This window comes from Octodon degus, unplaced genomic scaffold (genome assembly GCF_000260255.1).
Source record: "Octodon degus isolate 3935 unplaced genomic scaffold, OctDeg1.0 scaffold00073, whole genome shotgun sequence".
Taxonomy (NCBI): domain Eukaryota; kingdom Metazoa; phylum Chordata; class Mammalia; order Rodentia; family Octodontidae; genus Octodon; species Octodon degus.
Genome location: NW_004524649.1, coordinates 1,376,588 through 1,399,106, shown reverse-complemented (window position 1 = coordinate 1,399,106; position 22,519 = coordinate 1,376,588). Strand labels below are relative to the sequence as shown.

The 22,519-nt window shown below is 58.5% G+C and overlaps 1 protein-coding gene across 6 annotated transcripts in view; it reads left to right on the top strand.

Annotated features, from left to right (window-relative positions):
* Positions 1–19,691, top strand: part of Nfix (nuclear factor I X) — an 82,282-nt gene extending 62,591 nt beyond the window's left edge. For 2 of the 6 annotated variants that reach the window (XM_023720097.1, XM_023720098.1), the window contains exons 3-11: positions 1,975–2,037; positions 2,152–2,226; positions 2,526–2,646; positions 4,172–4,308; positions 6,503–6,625; positions 9,185–9,360; positions 13,691–13,838; positions 15,757–15,848; positions 19,638–19,691. In XM_023720097.1, coding sequence (XP_023575865.1) covers positions 1,975–2,037; positions 2,152–2,226; positions 2,526–2,646; positions 4,172–4,308; positions 6,503–6,625; positions 9,185–9,360; positions 13,691–13,838; positions 15,757–15,848; positions 19,638–19,652 — 950 coding nt within the window. In that variant the 3' untranslated portion in view covers positions 19,653–19,691. The remainder of the gene's footprint in view (positions 1–1,974; positions 2,038–2,151; positions 2,227–2,525; positions 2,647–4,171; positions 4,309–6,502; positions 6,626–9,184; positions 9,361–13,690; positions 13,839–15,756; positions 15,849–19,637) is intronic. The other 4 variants (XM_004635543.3, XM_023720100.1, XM_023720099.1 and 1 more) reach the window with 3 other exon arrangements.
* The last annotated feature ends 2,828 nt before the right edge of the window (positions 19,692–22,519 follow it).

Here is a 22,519-nt window from a genome sequence, read left to right as displayed (position 1 = left end):
TCGCGGCACGGCCGCCTTTGTCCTGAGGAGCGGGCGCCGCGGGCGCCAGCCTAAGATGGCTGCCAAGGGCTAAGATGGCTGCCAGCAGCTCCGGGCGGGCCCGAGGCGCGTGGCGCCGGCCGGGTCGTGTTCCTCGAGCGGTGGCAGGCACAGCAGCGCCTTGCGGGCCCGGGCCGCCATGGAAGGGCTTCCTGTCTGCCGCGCTCCCCTGGAGCCCATTTGTCTCTGCCGCCGCATCGCTGGCCCACCTCCATCTCTTTGTCGGGCTCTTTCTCCGCACTCCGTCCATCGCTGCCGTGCGTGCATGCGTGCGTGCGTGTGCGCACCCACGACGCGCGGCCCTCCTGCCCACTCGGCTTTGCACGTGCGGGAGGCGCTGGGGTCGCCCGCGGGCCAGCGCAGGGCCCGGGGCTCCGGGGTGCAAGCCGAGCCCCCTCCGCGAGGTCTGTGGCAGAGACCCCGGGCTGCCAGCCCGCGCCAGGGCAGCGGAGGCTTGGCGGACCGCCTGCCCTGGAGCTGATCCCCGCAGAGCTGGGACAGGCCGGGCGCGGGCAGGGACGGGGACGCCACCTGTGTCACGCGGGGTCTAAGAGGCCCTGTCCAGCACAGCCCTACCAGGACCCTACGGGAGGGGAAAGCGAGGTGGGGTGCCAGGGCGACCTCAACAGCAGGACACGTCCGCGAGGAGAAAATGCCTAGGGGTGGTGACCGACCTCCAGGTCCTAGTGGGGGGCATAGGAGGGTGGACCCCAAACCATAGATACAGGAAAGGTTTTGTTATAAGCCTCTGTTTTGTTCATTTGTTATAAGATACATGTTTTTTCTCTGGAATGTAACAATTTGAACTGGGAGATGGGCCCCAAACCTTTCCCCTTTTTACGCAGCAAATGGAGGCAGGCAGCCAGGTACTGGCTGGGACTGCAAGCCCCAGACACGGCAGGGCCTTCACTCTTAGGGTGGCTGGGGCAGGCAAGGCTACTGTTGTGCCCACCTCCCTGGTGCCCCATCCTTCCTTGGGGTGGGGGTTGCAGAAAGATGCCCGAGTTAGGGCTGCCCAGGGCCTCTGGAGACTGGGCCAGGCCCTGGCCCACAAGGCATGGTGCTCAGATGCCACCTCCCTACCCTTTGAGTAGCCCATCTTGTGCCGAGTGCCTGCCTCCCCTGCCACACAGCCCGCCCTGCCCCCCCACCAGCTGTCGTGCCTGGGCAGGCATTCTGGAGGTCCCCACCGTGCCCCTGGCACAGAGCTCTGAGGACCTGGGGTGGGGGTGGGGGGCTTTCCCAAGCTCAGCAAAATATTCACACACACACTCTCCTCCCTGCCCCCAGCTTTCTCGAACTCCCACTGCACAATGGGCCCTTGTCTAGGGCTCCTTCCGAGCAGCTGTGGCACTGGGGCATGAGACAGCCCAGACAGGCTGGCACAGGGCGGGTGGCGGCAGGGCACAGCCCCCTCCGGTTGCCAGGCACTGCCTGCTGGCAGATAGGTGAGCGGAGGGAGGCTCAGGCCCATGACATAGCTTTAAGTGAGTTAGGGACGGGATGCCCCTTGTGGACTGGAGCTGGGTGGGGAGGGGTACCCTTGGGCCCACCCAACTGCAGGCAGCATGGTCACCAGGCTCTCCTGAGCACCTTCCTTGCTTCCTGCCTCTTGACCAGCGCTGCTCACCCTTAGGGGTCTTACTTAGAACACAGCGGGCAATGTCTGGAGGTGGCTGGGCTGCCACACTGGGGTGCTCCTGGCATCTCATGGGTGGAGACCTGCAGTTGCTTGCGCAGGGCAGAGGCTGAGATCTGCATGCAGGTTGTCCTGCAGCTGTCCTGTCGCCCCTGCTGGCCCTGGTCAGGAAGGGGCAGGAGAGGATCTTTCAGACTGGAGCACCTAGTGTTCTGCAAGGGGCTAGGGGCAGTTACTTGGCTGGTGTTGGTGGTACGCTTCACTGCTGACCAGTGTCTTGTTTTTGTCTCCTGCAGAATCCGGACAATCAGATAGTTCAAACCAGCAAGGAGATGCGGACATCAAACCACTGCCCAACGGTCAGTGCTCACCCCCACCCCCACTCGCCCAGAACCCCTCTTTGGGTCAGAGCAGAGGAGAACATAGAAGAGCCCTCAGCCTGGCCTCGCTCATGATCCGTCCTTCCTTTCTAGGGCACCTCAGTTTCCAGGACTGTTTTGTGACTTCCGGGGTCTGGAATGTGACAGAGCTGGTGAGAGTATCACAGAGTGAGTTCTTTATTCTGTGCTGGGGGCTGGGACTAGGGTGAGGAGGCGGGACTCTGATCTCCCAGGCCCAGGGGCTTCCTGGGAGCCAGGTGGTGGAGCAGAACTGTCCAGAGAGCCTCGTGTCTATCTCGGATGCTCCTATGGGAAAAGGAGTCCCATGAGCCTTGGTGGCCCAGACAGTCCGACTTCCCACCCGCCCAGACACCTCTTCTGGTTCCTGGGGAGCTGCTTGTAGCTGCCACGTGGGCCCTGGGCACCTTTAGCCCTTGCCAGACCTCATCAGCCTTTCTTCTTCCCAGCCCCTGTTGCGACAGCATCAGGGCCCAACTTCTCACTGGCGGACCTGGAGAGTCCCAGCTACTACAACATAAACCAGGTGACCCTGGGGCGGCGGTCCATCACCTCCCCTCCTTCCACCAGGTGAGCCCCGTGCTCCGGTCTGCCTATCGCTCATTATAGCTCAGCCTGCTCAGCCACTGAAACTTCCTGCTTTGGCTGTCTCATAGCCCTTGACCTTGGGAACACAAACCACATGCTACATGCTGACAGCTGTGCCTGGATTGAGGATCCAGAGCCCCTTGTGAGGAGGAGGTGTTTGAGCCCCAAGACATGGAGACTCGCACAGGCCTGGGGGTGTTCCAGGCAGCATCCTTCATGGTGCAGACTGGATGGGGTGGGACCATTCACAAGGGCCTTGGGGGCGGTGGGGAACCCTAGGACACGATGCTGGGGACCTTGCAGGGGTTTGAAGCAGGGTGTGCTGGGCAGATGCGGTCTGGAAAGCTCCTTGCAGCAGCAGCAGCAGCAGCAGCAGCAGCTGGGCATGGTGAGAAGGGCTGGGAGCTGGAGAACAGAGGCCAGCAGAGGGCCGAGTCCTGGCCTATTGAAAATTGAGCTATTTTTATTTTATTGTGAGGTTTTTTACATTTTGTTCAGGTTATTATTATTATTATTTATGTTTTTCTTTTTATTTTTTGGCGGAACTGGGGATTGAACTCAGGTCCTTGCACTTGCCAGGGAAGCGCTTATTCCACTGAGCCATCTCCCCGGCACCCCTAGGTTATTATTATTATTATTATTATTATTATTAATGTATTTGGCACAGAGTCTCACTACACAGTTCAGACTCATAATGATCCTTCTGTTTTAGCCTCCACAGCACTGGGATTACAGGCATGCGCCACCATGCCTGGCTCTAGTGGCCAACTTGGTGGGCCTGGGGCAGGGCTGGCACAGCATGTGGTACTGGGGATCAAACCCTGGTCCTTGCACTTGCCAGGCAGGTGCTTAGACTGCTGAGCTATCTCCCTGGCCCTTATTTTATTTTTTGGGACAGGCCTTGCTATGTAGCCCAAGCTGGCTTTGAACTCATGGTGATCCTTCTGCCTCAGCCTCTGTGTGCTGGGATTATAGGCATGCACCACTACACCCAGCTCCTTTTGTTTTTGTAAAGTTTTACATGAAAATGTTTTCATTCTCTGTTTTACTGTGGTGCTGGAGACTGAACCCAGGGTCTTGCAAATGCTAGGCAAGCACACTAACCCTGAGCTACATCCCAGACTTATTTTTATTTTATTTTCAGACAGGGTCTTGCTAATTTGCCCAGACTGTTCTTGAATTTGTGACCCTCCTGCCTCAGCCTCCTGAGTAGCTGGGACTGCAGGCGTGTGCCACTATCTCCACCTCTCCCTGTAATATTCTGTGTTGGTGACTGAGTTTTGTAGCTGATAGGAGTTCATGGGTGTGGCTGAGGAAGCTGGAGAGTGTTTTTGCCTCTGTGGACCACGAGGACCTCAAGGAAGAGCAGACGGGTTGGGTCTGAGGGGCACGGGGTCTTGGGCTTAGCATCTAGTGGCTCCCACCTGCTCTCCACAGAGGGCTGTCCGTGTATGCGCAGCTTCTCAGCCTGGGTCTCAGCCCGTCTGACCATCTCCTCCCTCCCCAGCACCACCAAGCGCCCCAAGTCCATCGATGACAGTGAGATGGAGAGCCCTGTCGACGATGTGTTCTATCCTGGCACAGGCCGCTCGCCAGCGGCTGGCAGCAGCCAGTCCAGTGGGTGGCCCAATGACGTGGACGCAGGTATGTGCTTCTTGGGGCCTCTCCCTGCTGAGGAGGCCACACAGGCTGAAGGAGGGAAGAGGGGGGCACAAAGGGCCCGTGGGGGAGCAGCATCATCCATGGTAGCCTCTTCTTCACGCTGCCTCAGCCTCCTTTTTTGTGCCCTGGGCCCCTGATGGTTTAGAACCGTTTTCTTTTCTCAGCCTGGGCACCATGGCAGTGGAGGCTTTGCCATTCTCTGGTGGGGACAGCCCTGTGCTCTGTGTGGTGCACCACCTAAAATGCCAGGACCAGAATCCCACCCGTTATTTGGACGGCACAGGGAGCAAGACTCCTGGCTGAGCACGGCCGCCCCCAGGGAGCAGGTTTGCAGCGCCCAGGGAAGAATGGACAGAGCTGTTTCAGCTCAGGCCAGTGAGCTAGCAAAAAGCAGAGATTCTGAAGATATAGAGCAAGCTGATTCAGATCTCCAGGACCCCTCTGAGCAGCCCCTTCCTGCTAAGCCCACCCACTGCTGACCGAGGGCATGGACCCACTCGAGAGTCCCTGAAGAAGAGACTGTGTGTGTCCTGTGTGCATGTGTTTGCATGCCCGTGCGTGAGGTGGCTGCCTGTGTAGAGGAGCCCCTGGCCGGTGCAACAGAGGCATAGCCTGTGTTTCCTCAGGGCGTGCAGTTCTTGGGCCTGAGGGTGCAGAGCTGCCCGGGTGGGTATGCACGGGGTGTCATTCTCTGGCTCCAGCTCCGCCCTGATGGTACCTGGTCCTCACCTAGTAGGTTAGGGCTCACAGCTGCAGCCCCTGGAGACAGCTGTGGGAAGGGCCCTGTAAGAGGCCTGGGCGGGTAGAGAGAGTGCAGAGAAGGCCTGGGAGATGCCTCTGCAGCCCCGTCCCAGCCAGGTCTCAGTCAGGCACCCCCTTCTACCAGGGCTGCTGCTGGGGTTCCACTGGCTCCTGGAGGAGGCCTCAGGCCGCTCCTCACAAACCTTCCAAGGAGCCTGCTGTCCCTGGTTCCCGGGATTCTGGGTTCTTCCTTCTCATCTGTCTGCTCTTGTGCCTGTTCTTTCTGCTTCTCGCTGCATCCTGCCATGCTCAGCACCCTGAACACCCTCCTGCACTCCCCCCACCTTGTCGTCCTTTCCCTGGGCTGCGACAAATCGCCAATTAAGCAGCCCAGCTGCAGGACAGAGAACAGCTGGAGAGGCACTGTGCGGCAGCAGGGACAGCTGTGCACAGCTGGTGGGCACCCCCCCTCCCCACCATGCCAGCTATCAGGTGGCAGGCAGCTGCTGCCAGATAACACCTCTGCTGGCACGGGGAGTGCGCCCTTCCCCCGCCTCTCCCTCTGCTGTGAAGATGCTCTTGCTCTCCTTCTTTGCTCTGCAGCCCCTCCAGCCCCACCCCAAGTCCTTGGGTGTGGGACAGCAGCTTTAGAGATTGACCTCTGCTTTCTGTGCCCCTCCCAGCCTGGGTACAGCTTCAAGGCTTCCAGGGGACTCTGCCACCTGGAGCCCTGCTCTGTCTGGTATCCTCTGTATGCTGTGCCCACTGGGCAATAATGCCAGTGGCTGGCAGCCCCAAGCCCATGAGGCAGAGATCAAGTGGGGCCTTTTCTATGCCCATCTCCTGCCGAGTGTTCTCCTGCCGCTGACACCAGGATCAAAGCAGAGCCCAGCCTTGAGCCCCCTGGCCAGGGAAGTCCTTTCTGCTGGCTGTGGGCCTAGAACCCACCCGATACTCCAGCCCCCCATCCCTGCTGTCCCGTTGGATATGGTCCCCCTCCTGAGGGCCCCTGGCTGGGCTGTCCATCTTGAAAGGGAGTGTCAGCTTCTTCTGACCAGAGCGCCTGGCAAGGTCCAGGCCACCTTGGCATAGACCCCTGTGCCTTTTGGGCTGTCCCTGCTGCCCCTTCGCTGCCTGCCACTCCTGGCTGAAGCCAGCTTCCTAGGGTTCCTCCTTACCCTTCTATAGTACTGGCCCTGCATCCCTCACTGTTTCCTTAGTTGCCTGTCAGGGCAGGAAGGGCCCCTTGCTTGCCCCTGCCCAGTACCCAGGGGCTCATGGTCCCACATGGCACCTCACTAAGGCACAGGGGCCAGAGGCACGTGGAGAGGAAGGGGTAGGGGCTCCGTGGACAGAAGGACAGCTGCTGGCTTCCCTCCTTCCCTGCCACCCCAGCCTGCCTAAACCTGCCTGTGTTGCTGCTTCCTCCCCCCAGGCCCGGCTTCTCTAAAGAAGTCAGGAAAGCTGGACTTCTGCAGTGCCCTCTCCTCTCAGGGCAGCTCCCCGCGCATGGCTTTCACTCACCACCCGCTGCCTGTGCTTGCTGGAGTCAGACCAGGTGAGAACTGGGGGCCTGGATGGGGGCAGTAGGGGAGGCTGCTGGCCGCGTGCAGGGAGGCAACTCTGAGCAGGCCAGGGCGTCTGCCCTTCGGAAAGAACCAGGCCTCGGGCTGCTCCCGACTGCCCAGCGCCCTCCCACTTGCCTCTTACCCCCATGTGTAAGATGTTTATGTGTGTGTACACAGGTGCACACGCCATGTGCTCCCTAGCACCCCAGGCTCCCGCTCCTGCCCTCAGGCCCGGGCCCCCTTCTCCTACAGGCCGGCCACTGGGTGCCAGGACCCTCTGCGTTCCTTCCTTCTCTCCCTGCATCGTGCTGAGCCAGGGCAGGATGGGAACAAGGAGATGGCTCAGGAGTCTGGCCCTGCTGTGTGTCCCACTGCGGGCCCCCTGGGCTTCCCTGCCCTTTTCTGAACCTGATGGGCTCAGCTGCCCTATTGGGGACCCAGGCGTGCCCCCAAGAGTGCCTCTCTCCCTCGAGGTCTCCTTTGAGAAGGTATAAAGAGCACCTAGGCCTTCCCAAGGGGTGGGGCCGCGCGGGAGGACGGGAGCCAGCGCACCCCGCCGCCTCCCTCCCGGCCGGTCAGGTGGTCAGAAACTTGCCCTTCCTGACAGTGCGCGTCCCCCTCCGCGCTTTCCTCCGTAGGACACGGTTTGCCTCCCGGCGTCCTCCTCAGGGCCTCCGGGCTGCAGCCCAGCAGCGGGAGCCGGCAGGGCGTGGTGCCGCGGTGGGGGTGGGGAGCAGGCCCTGGCGGCCGTGGGAGGTGCGGGCGCTCTGCTTTGACTCAGTTTTATGAACTCCAGAGAAAGCCAAGTTTCCTCAGCCCCCTAATGAAACTGAGAGCAAGGCGAGCTGATTGGAAACAGGCGAGGGAGGACTCAGGGAAGAGCTGAGGCCTGGCCAGGGTGGGATCGCGTGTGCGAGGGCGCGGAGCTGGGCGCACGGATGTGCTGTGTGGCGGCAGCACCCGCACCCGCAGGTGAGCGCGAGTGCTGGGCGCAGCGTCAGAGCTGGGGCCCTGTCCTCCCTCACCTTGAATGCAGGGTGTGTGTGTGTGGGGGGGGGAAGCTCAGGGGGCAGCTAAGTCGTATTTTATTTTATTTATTTATTTTGGTACTGGAGTTCGAACACATGACCTTGCACTTGCGGCAGGAGCTTATGCCACTGAGCTATCTCCCCAGCCCAATAAGTTGTATTTTATTGTCTCTCTTTTTTATTTTGATGCTGAGGATTGAACCTGGGCCTCGCATATATATGCTAAGTGAGCACTGTACCACTAAGCTCTGACCCCACCCTGATAAGTCATATTTTAATCTGCTGTTTTTACAAATCATTGCTGTTGCTGGGTGCCGTGGGGCACAAATATGTCATCCTTTCACTCTAGAGGCTGAGGCAGGAGGATTTTTCCAAGTTCAAGGCCAACTTAGACTACATAATTTGAGGCCAGCCTAGACTACAATGCAAGAGCTTACCTGAAAGAAAAGAAGGGGGGGGAGGAGAGAAGGGGGGAGACAGAAAGAGAGAGAAGAGAGAGAGAGAGAGATCAAAACCACTGTAAAAAATATGAGCAAGTAACATTTAAAACAATTTTATACAAAGATGAAATCCAACTCTGCACTTGTAGAGTCAGCTCCACCGGCTCCTCAGCCACCTCTAGTCTGCCCTGGCTCCTGTCACACTTCATTCATAAGAATAAGAGACTCGCCTGATATGGTGGCCCATGCCTATAGTCCCAGTACTCAGGAGGTTAAGGCAAGAGGATTACTGTGGGTTTGAGGCCAGCCTGGGCTACGCAGTGAGTGAGTTCAAGGACTGCCTAAAACGACACAGTCTCAAACAAACCAACAGACACCCATCGAAACGAGTGCACAAGTGACTGCTAGATATAATGGCACAGCCCTTTAATTCAGGCTGTTTTGGAGGCTGAGGTAGGAGTGCTTGAGTGCAGGAGTTCAAGCCCCGTCTGGGCAATTTAGTGAGACTATGTCTCAAAATGAAAATTTTAAAAGGGGTTGAGTGTGCTCAGTGGTAGATGCTGCCTAGCATGTGGGAGACGCTGCATTCATCCCTGAGCTGCAGAAAATAAGTGGCTGGCCCTGAAGCCCTACTGCAAATTTGATTATCTTTTTTCTTGAGATAGGGTCTTGCTATGCAGTTCAGACTGGGCTTGAGCTCACTGTGTAACCCGGGCTGGTCTCAAACTCACAACGATCCTCTTGTCTCAGCCTCCTGAGTGCTGGGATGACAAGTGTGCGCCCCCACCACATCTGGCTGATTTTTTTTTTTTTTTTTTAGGAACTGGAGATTGAACTCAGGCCCTTATTCTACTGAGCCATCTCTCCAGCCCTGACTGATTTTTTTTTAAGATTGCATTAAAATCTTCTAGATCTCCATGAGTGGGTTTTCTTTGTGCCTGAGAGCAATGCCTCACTGCTTCTCCCTGCTCACTGCCCTCTCCCGGGGCCTCTCAGCTCCCATTGCAGCCCTCCCTGCTGTCCTGGACCATCTTGGCTCAGCCCTGATGCCTGTTCTCTTTCTCCCCGCCGCCTGGCACAGGGAGCCCACGGGCCACGGCCTCTGCCCTGCACTTCCCCTCCACATCCATCATCCAGCAGTCGAGTCCGTACTTCACGCACCCTACCATCCGCTACCACCACCACCACGGCCAGGACTCGCTGAAGGAGTTTGTGCAGTTTGTGTGCTCTGACGGCTCGGGCCAGGCCACTGGACAGGTGAGTGGGGAGGGCCTTGCAGCCCCACCGAGGCCTCATCTCCGCGTCTGTCTGTCTGTCTGTCTCAGGGCTCACAGGGAGCCAGCAGCAAGGCCAGGAGTTATCTGGGCTGCAGCAGCAGGGGCCAGTAGCACCTCACATCTCCACTGCTTTGGGATTGGAGTGAGGGCCCTGAGGCAGGGTGGGCCCAGCACGGGCTTCTGTTTCCCAGCAGGAGTAAGCCTGGAATCTGTCCACCTCCCAACACCCCACTCAGACCTTAGGGCTGCAGGGGTTTGGCGGATCTACATCAGTTTGCCATCTTGTCTCTGATGATGTTCGGGATTGTTTGTCCTCTGTGTGAGGCTGTCCTGGGCACTGTGGATACGGGCAGTTCCCCTGGCCTTTGCCTAGTAGGAATATGTCCATCTGTGGCAAGCACACATACCTATGGATTTCGGTGTGTCCTGGGATCAAGGCCATCCCAGGTGATGGCATTGTGGAGAGAGGAGGCTCCCATCCTGCCGTCTCTTGGAGACCTCTGCTAGCAGGACTCCTAACAGGGTTGCCAGCACCGTTTGGTTCTGGGTACAGCCCGGTCCCTGCAGAACCTCTCTCTGCTATGGGCCCTATGGCCTAGTCATAGATCACCAGAAACTCAGGGACTCCAGCAAAAGAATTACCCCCAAAGGTGTGGGTCACAGACATACTGGGCCCCGCTCGTGGCCCTTGGTCAGAGCACAGTGGGAGGTTGTGTGGCTGTAGCAATGTGCAGGCTGGAGGATGTGCCAGGGCTGGCGTTGGAGCGGCGTGTGCAAGCGTACACCAGAGGCACCAGGGATGCTGGCTGCCCTTCACTGTTCTGCAGGCACCGCCCCCGTGCGCCTTGCGTGGAAGGGTGTTGGCTGTGTGACTGGGGATGGCCACCCTCAGTCTCTCTGCTCTCTGTCCGTCATGAAGCTGGCCCTCCTCCCTTGGGCCTGCTCTCCCCGCTTGTGCTCTCCTCCTGTCTCCTCGCAAGCTCTGCAGCTCTTCAGCACCCTTGTGGCCTTGTGCAGCCCTCTGGAGAGGCTCTGCCAGTGTTGTGTGGGGCAGGCAAGAGCCGACCTCTTCATCAACAGCTGCTCTGCCGTCTTCAGAGGTGCAGCCGCGTCCCGTGGGAAGCCACTGGCCGTGCCTGGCCCTTCAGAGGGTCTGGGGTCAGGAATGCAGAGCAGAGAGACTGGGAATGGTGCCCCAGACACAGGGAACTTCAGAGGCAAAGGGGTCGGGCCTAAGAACCAGCTTGCCCAAAGAACCATGCAAGTGCACCCCATTAGGTCCCCAGCCTCTCAGCTTCTTCAAAGGCTTTCCTGGGGGAGTGGGGAGCCACTGGCTCCTGAGTCCTGTAGAACACTGCAGACAGGGCCACGGACAGGGACCTGAGTTAGCAGAGGCAGCAGGTTGCCAGCTGCCCCTCTGGGTCTCCTCTGTACTCGTCATCTCAAGGAGTCAGCTCAGCAGGGGACCTGTTGTAGTGTCCCAGGATAAAGACAGCTTATGCCATGGAAGAGAGCAGAGGCCTGTGTGGCACAGTTAGAGGGAGTTCTCAGACTGACTGTATCGCAGTCAGCTGGAGGTCTGGATGCACAGGTGCCTGGGCCCACTCCCAGGGCCTCAAGGAGGACCTTCCTAACTTCCAGAGGATCTGGAGTTACAGGCAGCTTTGCAAGCAAAAGAAAGGGTTCTTGGACATCCTAGTAGCCCATCAGAAAGGGCCGAGGCCAAGTGGCAAGAGATGCAAAGGGCAGACGGGACGCCTAGCCAGCTGCAGTGCAGTGAGAGAGCAGAAGGCCACGTGCACTGGGAAAGGACAGTGCCATGGCTGATGGAGGAGTGGGACCTTGGGAGGGGGGAGGGCTGCTTTTGGCCCAGCCTTGCCCCCATGCTGGCTGAGACAGCCAGGCGCTCTGCCTGTGAGACAGAGGAGCTGGGGCAGCTTCCAGAGCTCTCCAAGCTGCCAGCTGACTAAGCTGTAAGAGCACATGAAGTCAGGAGACCCTGAGATTCTTAAAGCCTCAACTTGCGCCCCACCTAGAGCAGAGACATCCATCCTGGCTGAAAGTTACTTCTAGAAACAAAATATTGTAAATTGGTCCTGGTCCTTGAAAGTGGATTAGCCCCATCCAGTGAGATTAGAAATACAGATACTCCAGGGGCAGATGGGCTCAGAAGACAGAGGCTGAGGCAGCAGGTGCTGCCTGGGAAACATGAGTTTGGGCAGCCTTGCTGGAAGGGAGAGGCTGAACCGTGCTCAAGGAGAAGGATGAGATGGGAACCCGATAGGCTGCTCAGAGGAACAGTGTGCTCTGACGCTACTGCTGCCTATGCCAATGTCCCTTTTCCAAAGTGACACCTAGCACAGAAGGTCTCTAGCCCAGCACACAGACAGAGGCCTTCATCACAGACACAGCACGTCAGGCTTAGGTGCTAGTCATTATAGACAAAGGATGGCAAGCAGAAACCCTAGCGTGTAAGAGGATGAGGCCATGTGGCTCAGCCGTGGGGCTCTGTGACTAGAGTGCAGCCAGGCAGGCGAGGCAATTCCACGTGTTCAGAGGGACACAAGTTCCTGGAGGGTGCTTGCTCCAATGAGGTCATGGTGTCGGGGAGGAATAGGGCAGAGCAGGCTTGCAGGGTGTGCTGTGGGAATTCCAGTCAGAGTTGCCCAGTGGTGCCGAGGCCCTGTGTGCAGAGGGCGGATGGTGGGAGACCCCATCAAGGCACCATTCGAGGGCAAAGAAGGCCTGGCTATTGGGGCATGAGGTTCCCATCAGATATCACCATGCTGTCTGAGCTGCAGAAGGTTTGGGAAGCTAAGAACCCCAATTTGCACTTAGGAAGAGGATTGATGGACTGCTGGGAAGAACACCTTGGATCCTGTGTTTGCAGATGTGGCTGTGAATACCAGGCTGGCTGGTATAGCTGGGTGACTTTGGATAAACCATTTAGCTCTTTCTATTGGGAAATGGGCAGAACAGAACTTCTCCAGAGCAAGCTGGGGCTTCCTAGGGGCAGCAGGTCACTGACCTTTCTTCCCCAGGTCACCCTGTGCACTTTGTTCACCCTGAGGTGCTTCTCTAGCTTGCACCCATGTGGTGCCAGTCTTATCCCCAGATTTGTCTGGTATGACTACCACTCCTTGCAGGGCTGGGGCATCACTGCCCCCAGGTGAGAACCAGAACCTTGCGGCGTGGCTGGAGGCCAAGATGCAATGTAAGTGAGGTACCTGGCCCGGGGTAGGCACCAGGGTGCTGAGTGGATAAACTCACCGTTACAGAGGGGAGACCCAGGAGGGTCATCATAGTGCAGGCGACATGAGTGAGGACAGAGTAGGTTCTGCCCGGAGAGATTGAGCAGTGGGCTCTGCAGCGCTTGCACACTGATAGAGGAGGAGCATGCCTGGTACCTGATGGGCTAGGGGGGCAGAGCACGGCCCTGCGGGAAAGGCGAGGACAAACAGCAGGGGCCAAGCTTCCCTGAGCTGGGCCTGCGCGGGGCCTCAAGGGCACTGCTACAGGAGCCGGACTCATGAGAGGCAAGGAGGCTACACGCTCATGCTCCCTGTGGCTGGAAGGTAGATCACTCAAGGCAAGGCACAGGCCTGGAGGAGATGCTCAAGCTGGAGGCCAAAGAGGGCCCAAAGGACAACGAGTGAGTCCTGTGGCTCAGCATCCCTGGCTTCGGAGGGTGTCATCCAGGGAAGCACTCTCGAAGAACCTCATGGAAGCTGGAGCTGACAGCAGTACCTTTTCCTCGCTGGCTGCTCTTTAGAGGAAAGGCCAGCACCCCACTGTCCACAGACACTGAAGACACAGGCTGCTGGCGTCCTCCCGAGGCCGTGACGCAGGCTGATGCCGGCAGCCACAGTCTTGGCCCGTCCACCCAGCCCTGGGCAGGCCACGGAGGGAGGCCCCAGTGAGCCTGGGGGTTGGCGGGTGAACTGGCTCATCTTTCCTGCCAAGAGAAGAGGTCTTCAGGAGCACAAGATGCAGTCGCACACATGACTAGGTGGCACGTTTTCACACCCAAAACATTTCCCTTGAGACAAAACAAATCACCCGACGGACACCCCCTCCCTCCCTCCTTCCCACAACTTCAAAAGAGGATGCTCCCCACACACAAAAGAGACAGAGAACAGGACACTCCAGACCACATAGCAGCCTCACCTCCACCCTGACCCACCCGCGGCCCGGAGCGGAGACCCATCCTGCACCTCACACCGCAGGAGCGAGCTGGCGCGGCCGTGCAGGGGAGCTTGTGTCTGTGTGTGATGTGCCTTCATGCGTCACTCTATTTATGTTGTTCGCAGCCCAACGGTAGCAGCCAGGGCAAAGTCCCGGGGTCATTTTTGCTACCACCGCCGCCTCCAGTGGCCAGACCTGTGCCCCTTCCTATGCCTGATTCCAAATCCACCAGCACTGCCCCAGACGGCGCCGCCTTGACTCCTCCATCACCTTGTAAGTGGACGATGAAACCAAAACCACAACGCCCAGCATCCCTGGCCCATCCAAACCTTCTCCACTGCAAAAGAGAAGCAGTAACCCCCAACCCAGAACACCACGGAGCCTCCCGCCCGGATAGGAGCAGAGCTGAGCCCCCAGCCACGGCCTCCTGGGCCTCAGTTGCACCAGCCAGCACCCCACAGGCCCACTCCCCACTGCTCCCAGCGGGGGCCCCTGGCCCAGGCCCCCCTGGGGGGCGGGAGGGAGAGCAGAGTGGGGCGCCAGGCCAGGGGTGCTGGCGTGGGTTGGGGGGCGGGAGGCGCAGCCATGCCATCTTCATGCCTGATTGCTGTTTTTTTCCGTTTTTTTTTTTTTTTTTTTGGTTTTTTTTTTTTTTTTTGGTTTTGTTTTTCATTTTTTTTGTTGTTTTGTTGTTCCACACGCACACCCCCAAAATTAAATGTAACCACAAGGCGACGCCACCACCATCCCCTTTTTTTGCCTTGCCCCTCACCTCCATTCTGGCCCTTGGGCCTCAAAAGATGCAGGAGGCCAGCCCTGGCCCCTGCCCTCAGCCTGAGTTTGGTTTCTCTTGCTCCTCTTTTCTTTTCCTGCTCCCACCCTCACCCTCCCTTCTCCTCAGCTCCTTTCCCAGGTGGCTGCTCCAGGGACAAGGGAGGCTCTGGGCCCAGCTCACTTCACCTCTCTTTCTATATCTCTTCTTCTTTTCTTTTAAAACTGATGACATGTTTTGTCAAAGTGAAGAAAAGGAAAATCTGGTGGAGAAGCCCCAGCTAGACCCGACGTGAAGGCAGGAGAGGCGGAGGCCGGGTGGCACTGTCTGCGGCAGGGTGGGCGGGTGGGGACCGCGGGCCAGGTCGCTGCGCAGCAGGCAGGCGGGTGGCAGGCGGGCGGCCATCTCCACACTGCCCTGTGTTCGCGCTCCCTACCTCTCCTTTCTCCTCATGGTTTGAGTTCTTTCCCTCCCCGTTCTCCTCATGCCATCTTCTCATCTGCACCTGCCATCAGACGCGCATCATGATCATGGCCATTGGAGGCGGGCGCGAGGTGGGTGGGAGCTGGGCTGCTGGGTGGGGGTGCTTCTGAAAAAAGAGCACGGTGTCTGGTTAGCACAGGGCCCCAGGTGTGTCTGCTGCAGTGGGGTGGGCCGCCCGTGGCACTGCTCCCCCTCTGGGGTTCTCTTCCCTCCTGAAGCACAGCTCAGAGGTCAGTCCCCCGGGTGCCTGAGCTAGGTTGCTCTGCCAGGCATCAGCCTCTTCCTCTGTTGCCTTGGCCCACTGCAAATACTAGCCTGGCCTGGGGATCAGAGAAGTGTGGCGCAGGACTGAGCGCTGCGGCCCCGGGCCCAAGCCCAGCAGCTGGCTCCTAGGTCCACCTGTTTGTGCCCTTTTCTGGTGCAGCCCACTGTGTGCTCTGTTCTGAGTCCCTGGAGCCACTGGGCTGACCCTTGGGGTTCCCAGGGTGGTAAGTGGTGCCGCACCCCGTCCCCCAGACTACAGGGTGGACAGGTGGACTGAATGAGCCCCTCCCGTACCCCCACTTCAAGTAAGAAAGCCAGAGTTCCCATGAAGGGCACATGGGCCCCAGGATTACCCCCAGTGCTGTCCAGTATGTCCACAGGGGACAGAACTGGACTCACAGGACCTCAACTCTGGTGTCCAGGGCCCCTTCTTGCCCTGGGCCATGAAAGAGAAGATACCTGCACAAGGTTGGGCGTGCTGGGAGCAGGGTGGCATGCGCTCCCTGCTGTGGGCACCACGGCTCCACCTGTCCTTCCTGAGGCCAGCTGCATCTCAGCAGCCAGCAGTGCTGTCTGACCCCAACTCTCCCTTTCTCAGCCTTCCTGAAGGGCAGTGCCAGGTGAGCTGGAAGGCCTGACGGAGGTCTCTCCTTTCTCCCCTGCTCCCCACAGCATTCTCAACGACAGGCGCCTCCTCTGCCAACCGGTTTGTCAGCATCGGACCCCGGGACGGCAACTTTCTGAACATCCCACAGCAGTCTCAGGTAGGTGAATGCCTCAATGAGTGGGTCAGGGAAGCAGGGCAGGAGGAGGCTGGGGTCCTGCAGCTACACAGAGAGCGGCCCGTGAACTGGGCCAGGGCATTGGCATGCCCAGCTGAGCTGCCTCCCCAGGCAGCCCCCAGGCTCCCTGCTAATCAGCTAATTGGATAATTAGCTCTGACAGCCCTGGCCCTGGGGAAGGCGGCCAAGGACCCAAGGCTAGAGGCGCTCTGGGCAGGCCTGGTAGAAGCAAAGATGGAAGCCTGAGGTGCCTCGTTCTCTTCCCACCCTCCCAGCCCTCCCGCCCTGGCTTTGGGTGGGCTGGGCAAGGCATGAGGAGGGACAGAGGCAGCCTGGTGGGCGCCTTGCCCAGAGACTCTGGACCCAGGGCAGGGCAGGGCTGGCGGCTGCCCTGGCCCCTCCCATGTCCTGAGTAGCCTGGTAGGGGGCAGGCCAGGCTTCAGGAGCTTCTGGTCCCCACTCCCTGCTCCTGCTGATACCACCCTGTCCCAAGGATACAGCCACCTTGTACCCTGCCACTAGGCCCTGGACTTGGCCATGCATACCCATGTGCACACATGTAGGCCTGTCCCCAGAGTCTAGGGGTGCCCTTGGGGGTGCAGAGAGGTTCTGCCTCAGCAGCAGGACAGAGGCAGGGCTTGAAGGACATGGGTTTCAGAAAAGAGCACACAGATCTGTTTCTCTGGTGCATTTTACAAAAATGCCCCCATTTTGGCTTCTTCCTTGGCTTCCCTGGCCCTGGGAATCCATCTCTTCCAGCATCCCCAGGGCTCCTTCTGCCTACTGTGGCTGCTCCCCCTCTGCCCAGAGGCCCCAGTGCAGAGAAAGTTGCTGGGTGGAAGTTTTGCTGTGTGTGGTTTGAGGGTGGTTTTTTTCCTTTTCTTTTCCTTTCCTTCCCTCAAAAAAAAAAAAAAAAAAAAAAAAAAAGCCAAAAACTTTGTCAAACTTCAAACTTCAGAGCTCCCTAGTGGCAAGGAGGGGAGGGGAAGGGAACTCCAGCCCCCTCCAGCTTCCCACCCCCTTTCCCCAGAGTCACGTCTGACCCGTCTGGTTTCCAGGAGCAACCAGACATGATGTAACACCCAGATGAACTTGAACTTGGGGGTGTTGGGAAGGAAAACAATGGCTCCGAGCAGGGGCTGGAGCCAGCCCCCTCTGCTCTGTGCCAGGGAGGCCGAGAGAGCCCTGCTGGCAGAGGTGGGAGGGAGTGCCAGGAGGAGGGGCAGCAGGCAGCCGCCCTACCGCTCTGGGCTGGCACCGGGGGCTGGGCTCCGTGGCCCCTCACCCCTCCTCCCTCCCTCCCTCCCTCCCTCCCTCCCCTGCCGCCAGCAGCTCTCCAGTGCGCCTGCTCAGCCACAGCCTCCAGCCCTCCCCTCTCAGTTTCTCTGCTCACTTCACTTGTTTTGGGGCCAAATGAGAGTTGGAGGCAAGTTTGGGAAAGTTTCTCTCCCCCATATTCCCCATCTCAAGCCCTGGGCTTTGGAAGAAGGAGTTCCGGTGTGGCCCAGCACCCCTGAGTGGGCAGGTGTGTCCAGGGGATGCCAGGAGCCTGAGCTGGACCTGCTTCCAGTAGGAGTCCTAGGGCCTGGGGCTGGGCGGGCACAGGGGTACAGTCAGGGGTGGTTTCCACAGTAACCAGTGACTTTAGCTGATCCCTGGAGCACCAGATGGAGAGAGAACAATAGAGTAAGTGAAGAAAAGAGAATTTTAGCAGTTTTGTCATTCCCTGGGCAGCGCTTTTTACTTAGTTTTAATCAATTTTGGACCTGGCTCAGGAAGCAGGGAGGATTGAGCAGAAAAAGCCTCGACGTGCTTGGCAGCAGACCCCCTGTTCCCAGGACTTGTGGGGAGGCGTCAGGGAGCCCCATTGCAGCAGCCTTTGTCCCTAGTTCCAAGTCTGGGACTAGAGCCTTCCTCTTCTAACGGGGCACCCTTCAGTCTGAGAGTTGGTGGTTGTGCCCCATGCCATGAAGATCAGGAGACCCCAAAGTGGCCAGCATGGGGCCTTGGCAGTGTCTACCAACAAGCAGGGCAGGTGTGGCCTCCTTGGGAGGAGGTGGGGGCAGGTTCCTGTCCATAGCCAGCCTCCACTACCCTGGGGCAGTGGTACAGGGCTTCCCCAAGGGCCCCTGTGTGGGGGGTCCTGGAGAAAACAAGGAGCTGGCTGCTTACTCTGGGGCTGCCACAGGCCCCAGGGAGCCTCTGCTGGGCTCAGTCCACAAGGCCGAGGAGCAGTGCGTGTCTGTGCCTATGTCCAGGGCAAGCAGATCCACAGCTCTGTCACCAGCAGCACTGTCAGCATCACAGCGTGAGACCTCATATTTCCAGTTGCTCTTCATCTCATGTGTGGCTCTATCCGTTCAAATTAATTAAAGAAAAACTCAGATCCCAGTCACACGAGCCATACATATTGCAGGTGCTCCGAAACCACTGCTCTGAGCAGCGGAAATGGGATTTCTGTTGTCAAGAAAGTAGTTCCTTTGAGAGAAGATCTTGCTAGGTTTCCAGGCCCGTCCTGCATTCCTCAAGCAGCCCTCAGCATTTGCCACCTTGCTCAGCTTCTCTAATGCCCTTTTTAATCCTAGCTCTTGGGATCTGTCACAATGGATGACACCCCGAGATCCCAAACCAGAGCCCAGCTTGTAGCAGTGAGGCATTTTAAAGATTGCAGTTTTCATAGGAAGTGTGCTCCGGGTTTCTGACTTCTTCTGAGAAGCTCACAGCTCAGTATGCCTGGCCCTCACCCTGGGCTGGTATAGGTCTTCTGTCAGCCACAGACCCTGCCTCCTGAGCCTGTTACCCAGGACTCTGTGCTGGCTTTGGTGTGGGCTTGGGGGAAGGACAGCTGAGTTAGTGCCTGGCCTCTAGATCAGAGACAGGGCTCTGAGGTGATCTCAGAAGTCCCATTCTGCCCTGAGGAATTGCCAAGTGTACCTGGGCACACACCTGTGCCTGGAGAAAAGCCCCCTGATGCACTCTTGGTGGGGAGACAGGTGAAACCCACCAGCCTCGATGGAGGGCGTTGCCAAGCAGCGCATACCCCTGGGTCCACCCTGGGTATGCTTGAGTAGTCACCAGAGAAGGCCCTGTGTGTGAGGAGGCGGTGCCCCCTGCTGGTGGAACGAGGGAAAGACACCACCCCAGGGTGCCCTGAGGGCAGAGCATCGCACGTGGTGGGACACAGCCCCTCCCCCAGGCCTGGTGCTGCCCCGGACCAAAGCCATGCGTCCCCGTCCCCCCCCCCCCGCCCCCAGCCTTTCAGCCTGTGGGACCTTGGCTGGGGTGCCCAGACGGGAATTGCTTTTAATCCAAAGAGACAGAAAGAAAACTCAGCAAGAAGCTGGGCTACCCCCACCCCACTCACCAAACCCCTCTGGGTACAAAAGCCCCGGCCTGGCATCCTCCCCACCCTCCAGGACCCACACAAAACCCTAAACAATTGCAAACATGGCCAGATCTCAGGTTTATGCCAGCGCCAGCCATGGGGGTCCCACCCGCCGGGCACGGTGCCCACGGGAAGGCCAGCTGGACTCCAGCACTGGGGGCAGGGCCTGGGGGATTCCCGTGGAGGGTGGGAAGAGCAGGCCCTACTTCCTTCTCCACCTCTAGGGCTGTGCAGCACCTAGGGGAGCAGGACCCTGGCTCTCAAGGGTGGCAGGTCGGCTCCTAGAGCCTGGCAGGAATGACATGGGCTCACTCCAGCTTTCTCATTGTCACGGGTTTGGTGTTTTTTTTTTTTTTTGTTTTTTTTTTCTGTTTTGTCTGTTTCAGTCCTGGTTCCTCTGATAAGATCGACAAACAACAAAATGAAAAAAAGAGGTTCCTTTTTTTTGTTTTTTTTTTCTGTTTTGTCTGTTTCAGTCCTGGTTCCTCTGATAAGATCGACAAACAACAAAATGAAAAAAAGAGGTTCCTCAAGGGGGGAGAAAAAATTTTGAGACATGGAAAAAATCCCCCAGCCCAGCCCAGCCCAGCCCCACCGAAAAGCAAAAATTAGACGTCGTCAGCCACTCAGCCCTTCTCTCCTCCAGCCCGGGGACCCCTCGGGCCCCCGAAGCAGCCCAGTTCTGAGAGCCCTCGGAAGGGGTCTCGGTGGAGCTGTACACCGGCAGCCAAGCAGAAAGAAACAAGCAAAATGGGCTCTGCCAAGCAGAGGACAGACGGAAAGAAAGGACGCGGCAGGACTGCCTCCTTCCCTCCCCCACGGTCATCCGGGGAAGGAGCGGACCCTCTTCCCCAGCAACCAGCACCCTTCCCAGGGGACCCCACCCTCACTCAGGCCGGAGTGACCCTCGGGAGCCTGGAAGATGTTGAGGTGTAGATGCTAGAATCCCCTCTATCTAGACTCCGCCCCTCTTGCCCTTCCTCCTGGCCTTGGCTCTGGCTTCTCCAGCTACTCTGGACCAGGCAGGCTCCCCCAGGGTGGGCAGAGGGTGAGCCTAGAGTGGAGGGTTTCAGCTACCCCCCCTCCAGCCGCAGGGACTGTTCCCTGGCTGGGCCCTCTGTAAAGTCCACAGGAAAACGTCCGAACGCGGGCAGCCCTCAGCCTGGGACAGGCCCCCGCCCCCTTCTCCCTACACAGGCCAGGAGCCAAGGGAGGTGGCCCCTGGCCGCCCCACACCCCAGCCCCGCATGCAGGTGCCCCACAAGCTGGGGCCGGGTCCAGAGTGGAACGGAGAGGGGACCCCGGAACCCAGCAAGGAGGACAAGGCAGCCGCTGTTGCCGCCGGGCTATGCGGCCACCTGCGCTTAGGTAGGCGTCCTGCTCACTGCCCACCCGCCCGTAGACTTTCATTTCCTGGGGAGGTGTTGGGTATTGTCCTTTCGAGAGTGTTCTGGAGCTTTCTGGCCCCCTCCTTCCCGCCGTAACCCCCACCCTCTCATGGCCACTTGTCCTTGGATCTTAGTTGTATTGTCTTTCCTCTCGACTTAGGGGTGGGGCAGTCGTCCTTTGGGTCTTTCGCTGTTGAGGTTGGGAACTCCTCCGTTTGAGCAACTTGGGAACAGTTTGGTCACACCCCACAGGAAGTAGCTCCCCAGCCTCTCCTCCCCCGAGGATGGGGGCATATCCAGAGGTCCAGCAGAAGCCCGGGGAGGGAGGGAACGGGAGCGCCCAGCCCGGCGGGGTGTGACCCGGCCCCTCTAGCTTGTCTTTCTGTGCCTTACTCCTCCTTCCTGCGTCCCCCTCGGCCCTTTCTCAGTCCTTGTGCCTCTCTCTCTCCCTTTCTTAACGGTATGAAAACAAAAAGCACAGGTCAGGATCCTCGGAAAGTCAGTCCAACATTGCACCACGTAGGGGTGGGTTATGGGCTTTATTTATTGAGACTCTATAGTTTGCGAGGCTGTGGCCCCAGCAGGCAGAAGAGGGAAGGAGCCTTCAGGGCGGGAGAGGGCTGCGACCATGGCGGGGTGCTTCCCCTGCACGGCCTCGGAGGGAAATTGAGGAAGCCACGCCCTCCTGGCCACGGCAGAGGACGGGGCGGGGGCGGGGTCCCGCGGGCTGGGGTGGGGAGTGAGGCCGGGGTGGGGGGCCGGGCGGCCGGGCGTGACGCGCGGTCAAAGTGCAATGATTTTTCAGTTCGGTTGGCTAAACAGGGTCAGAGCCGAGAGCGGAGCGGGAGGGGCCCTTGCCGGCCGGCCGCGTGCGCCCCTTCCGTCGACGACAATCGGGGGTCCGCGGGCGCCGCCCGGGCGGGGTCGGAAGCTGCAGGCCAGCTGGGCCCGGGAAGGAGGTGGCGGGGACGGGTGGGGAGCGGCGGGCAAGGGGAGACGAGGGCACCGGGGATGTGGGATGTGTTAGGAGGAAAAACCCACCAAAATGTATATGGGGAAATGAACTTTTTTTGTTTTTGTTTTCATTGAACCAAGTGCAATGCATCAGAGTTTTCCTATCTTTGTATGTTAAGAGATTGTTAAGAAAAAAATTCTATTTTTGTTGTAATGTCCTCGAGGCTCTGGGGACGCTAAAAGAACTGGGCCTGCCCCGCCCTGCGCGGAGGTAACGAAAGCTGAGTGTTTCTTCCTTTTTTTTTTTTTCTTTTTGGTTCGTTTTCAGTTTTAAGTCGTTTTCCTGCGTTGACGAGGATGATTTGGGGTTTTTGTTTTGTTGTTCGTTCTCGATTTCGGTGGGAGGGCTGAAGGAAACGTTCATGTTTTGGATTAAAAAAAAAAAAAAACCACCTCACCTCGACATAAAAAGAAAAAACCCACAAGATCAAAAAGGAAAAAAGGACGAGAAAATTATTTTTAGGATAATTAAACATAAAACCCTGGTGCTTCTTACATTATAAAGTACGTTTTAAAAAACCCACAAACTATTATACATAAGTTTATGATCAGTTAAATATCCTGCACTTGTTAGGAACAGCATATCCCTTCCTTGTTGAGCTTAACGGAACGGGACGCGGCGCGCGCCGGCGGCGGCGCTGCTCGGCCGCGGGTCTCCCGGGCGCCCCTCCCGGCCCAGCGCCCTTGTCGCCCCATCCCCGCCCCGGCTGGGGGGCGCGGCGGGGTCCCCGGTCCTTCCCTGCAGAGGTCAATGCCAACGAACAAATGTCCTCTTCCTCCCCTCTTCCGTCCCGTCCCGCCCCACCCCGAGCGCCCTTCTTTGAGCCAGACGCCAACTTGACCCTCACCAGCATTATCAGGAGCGC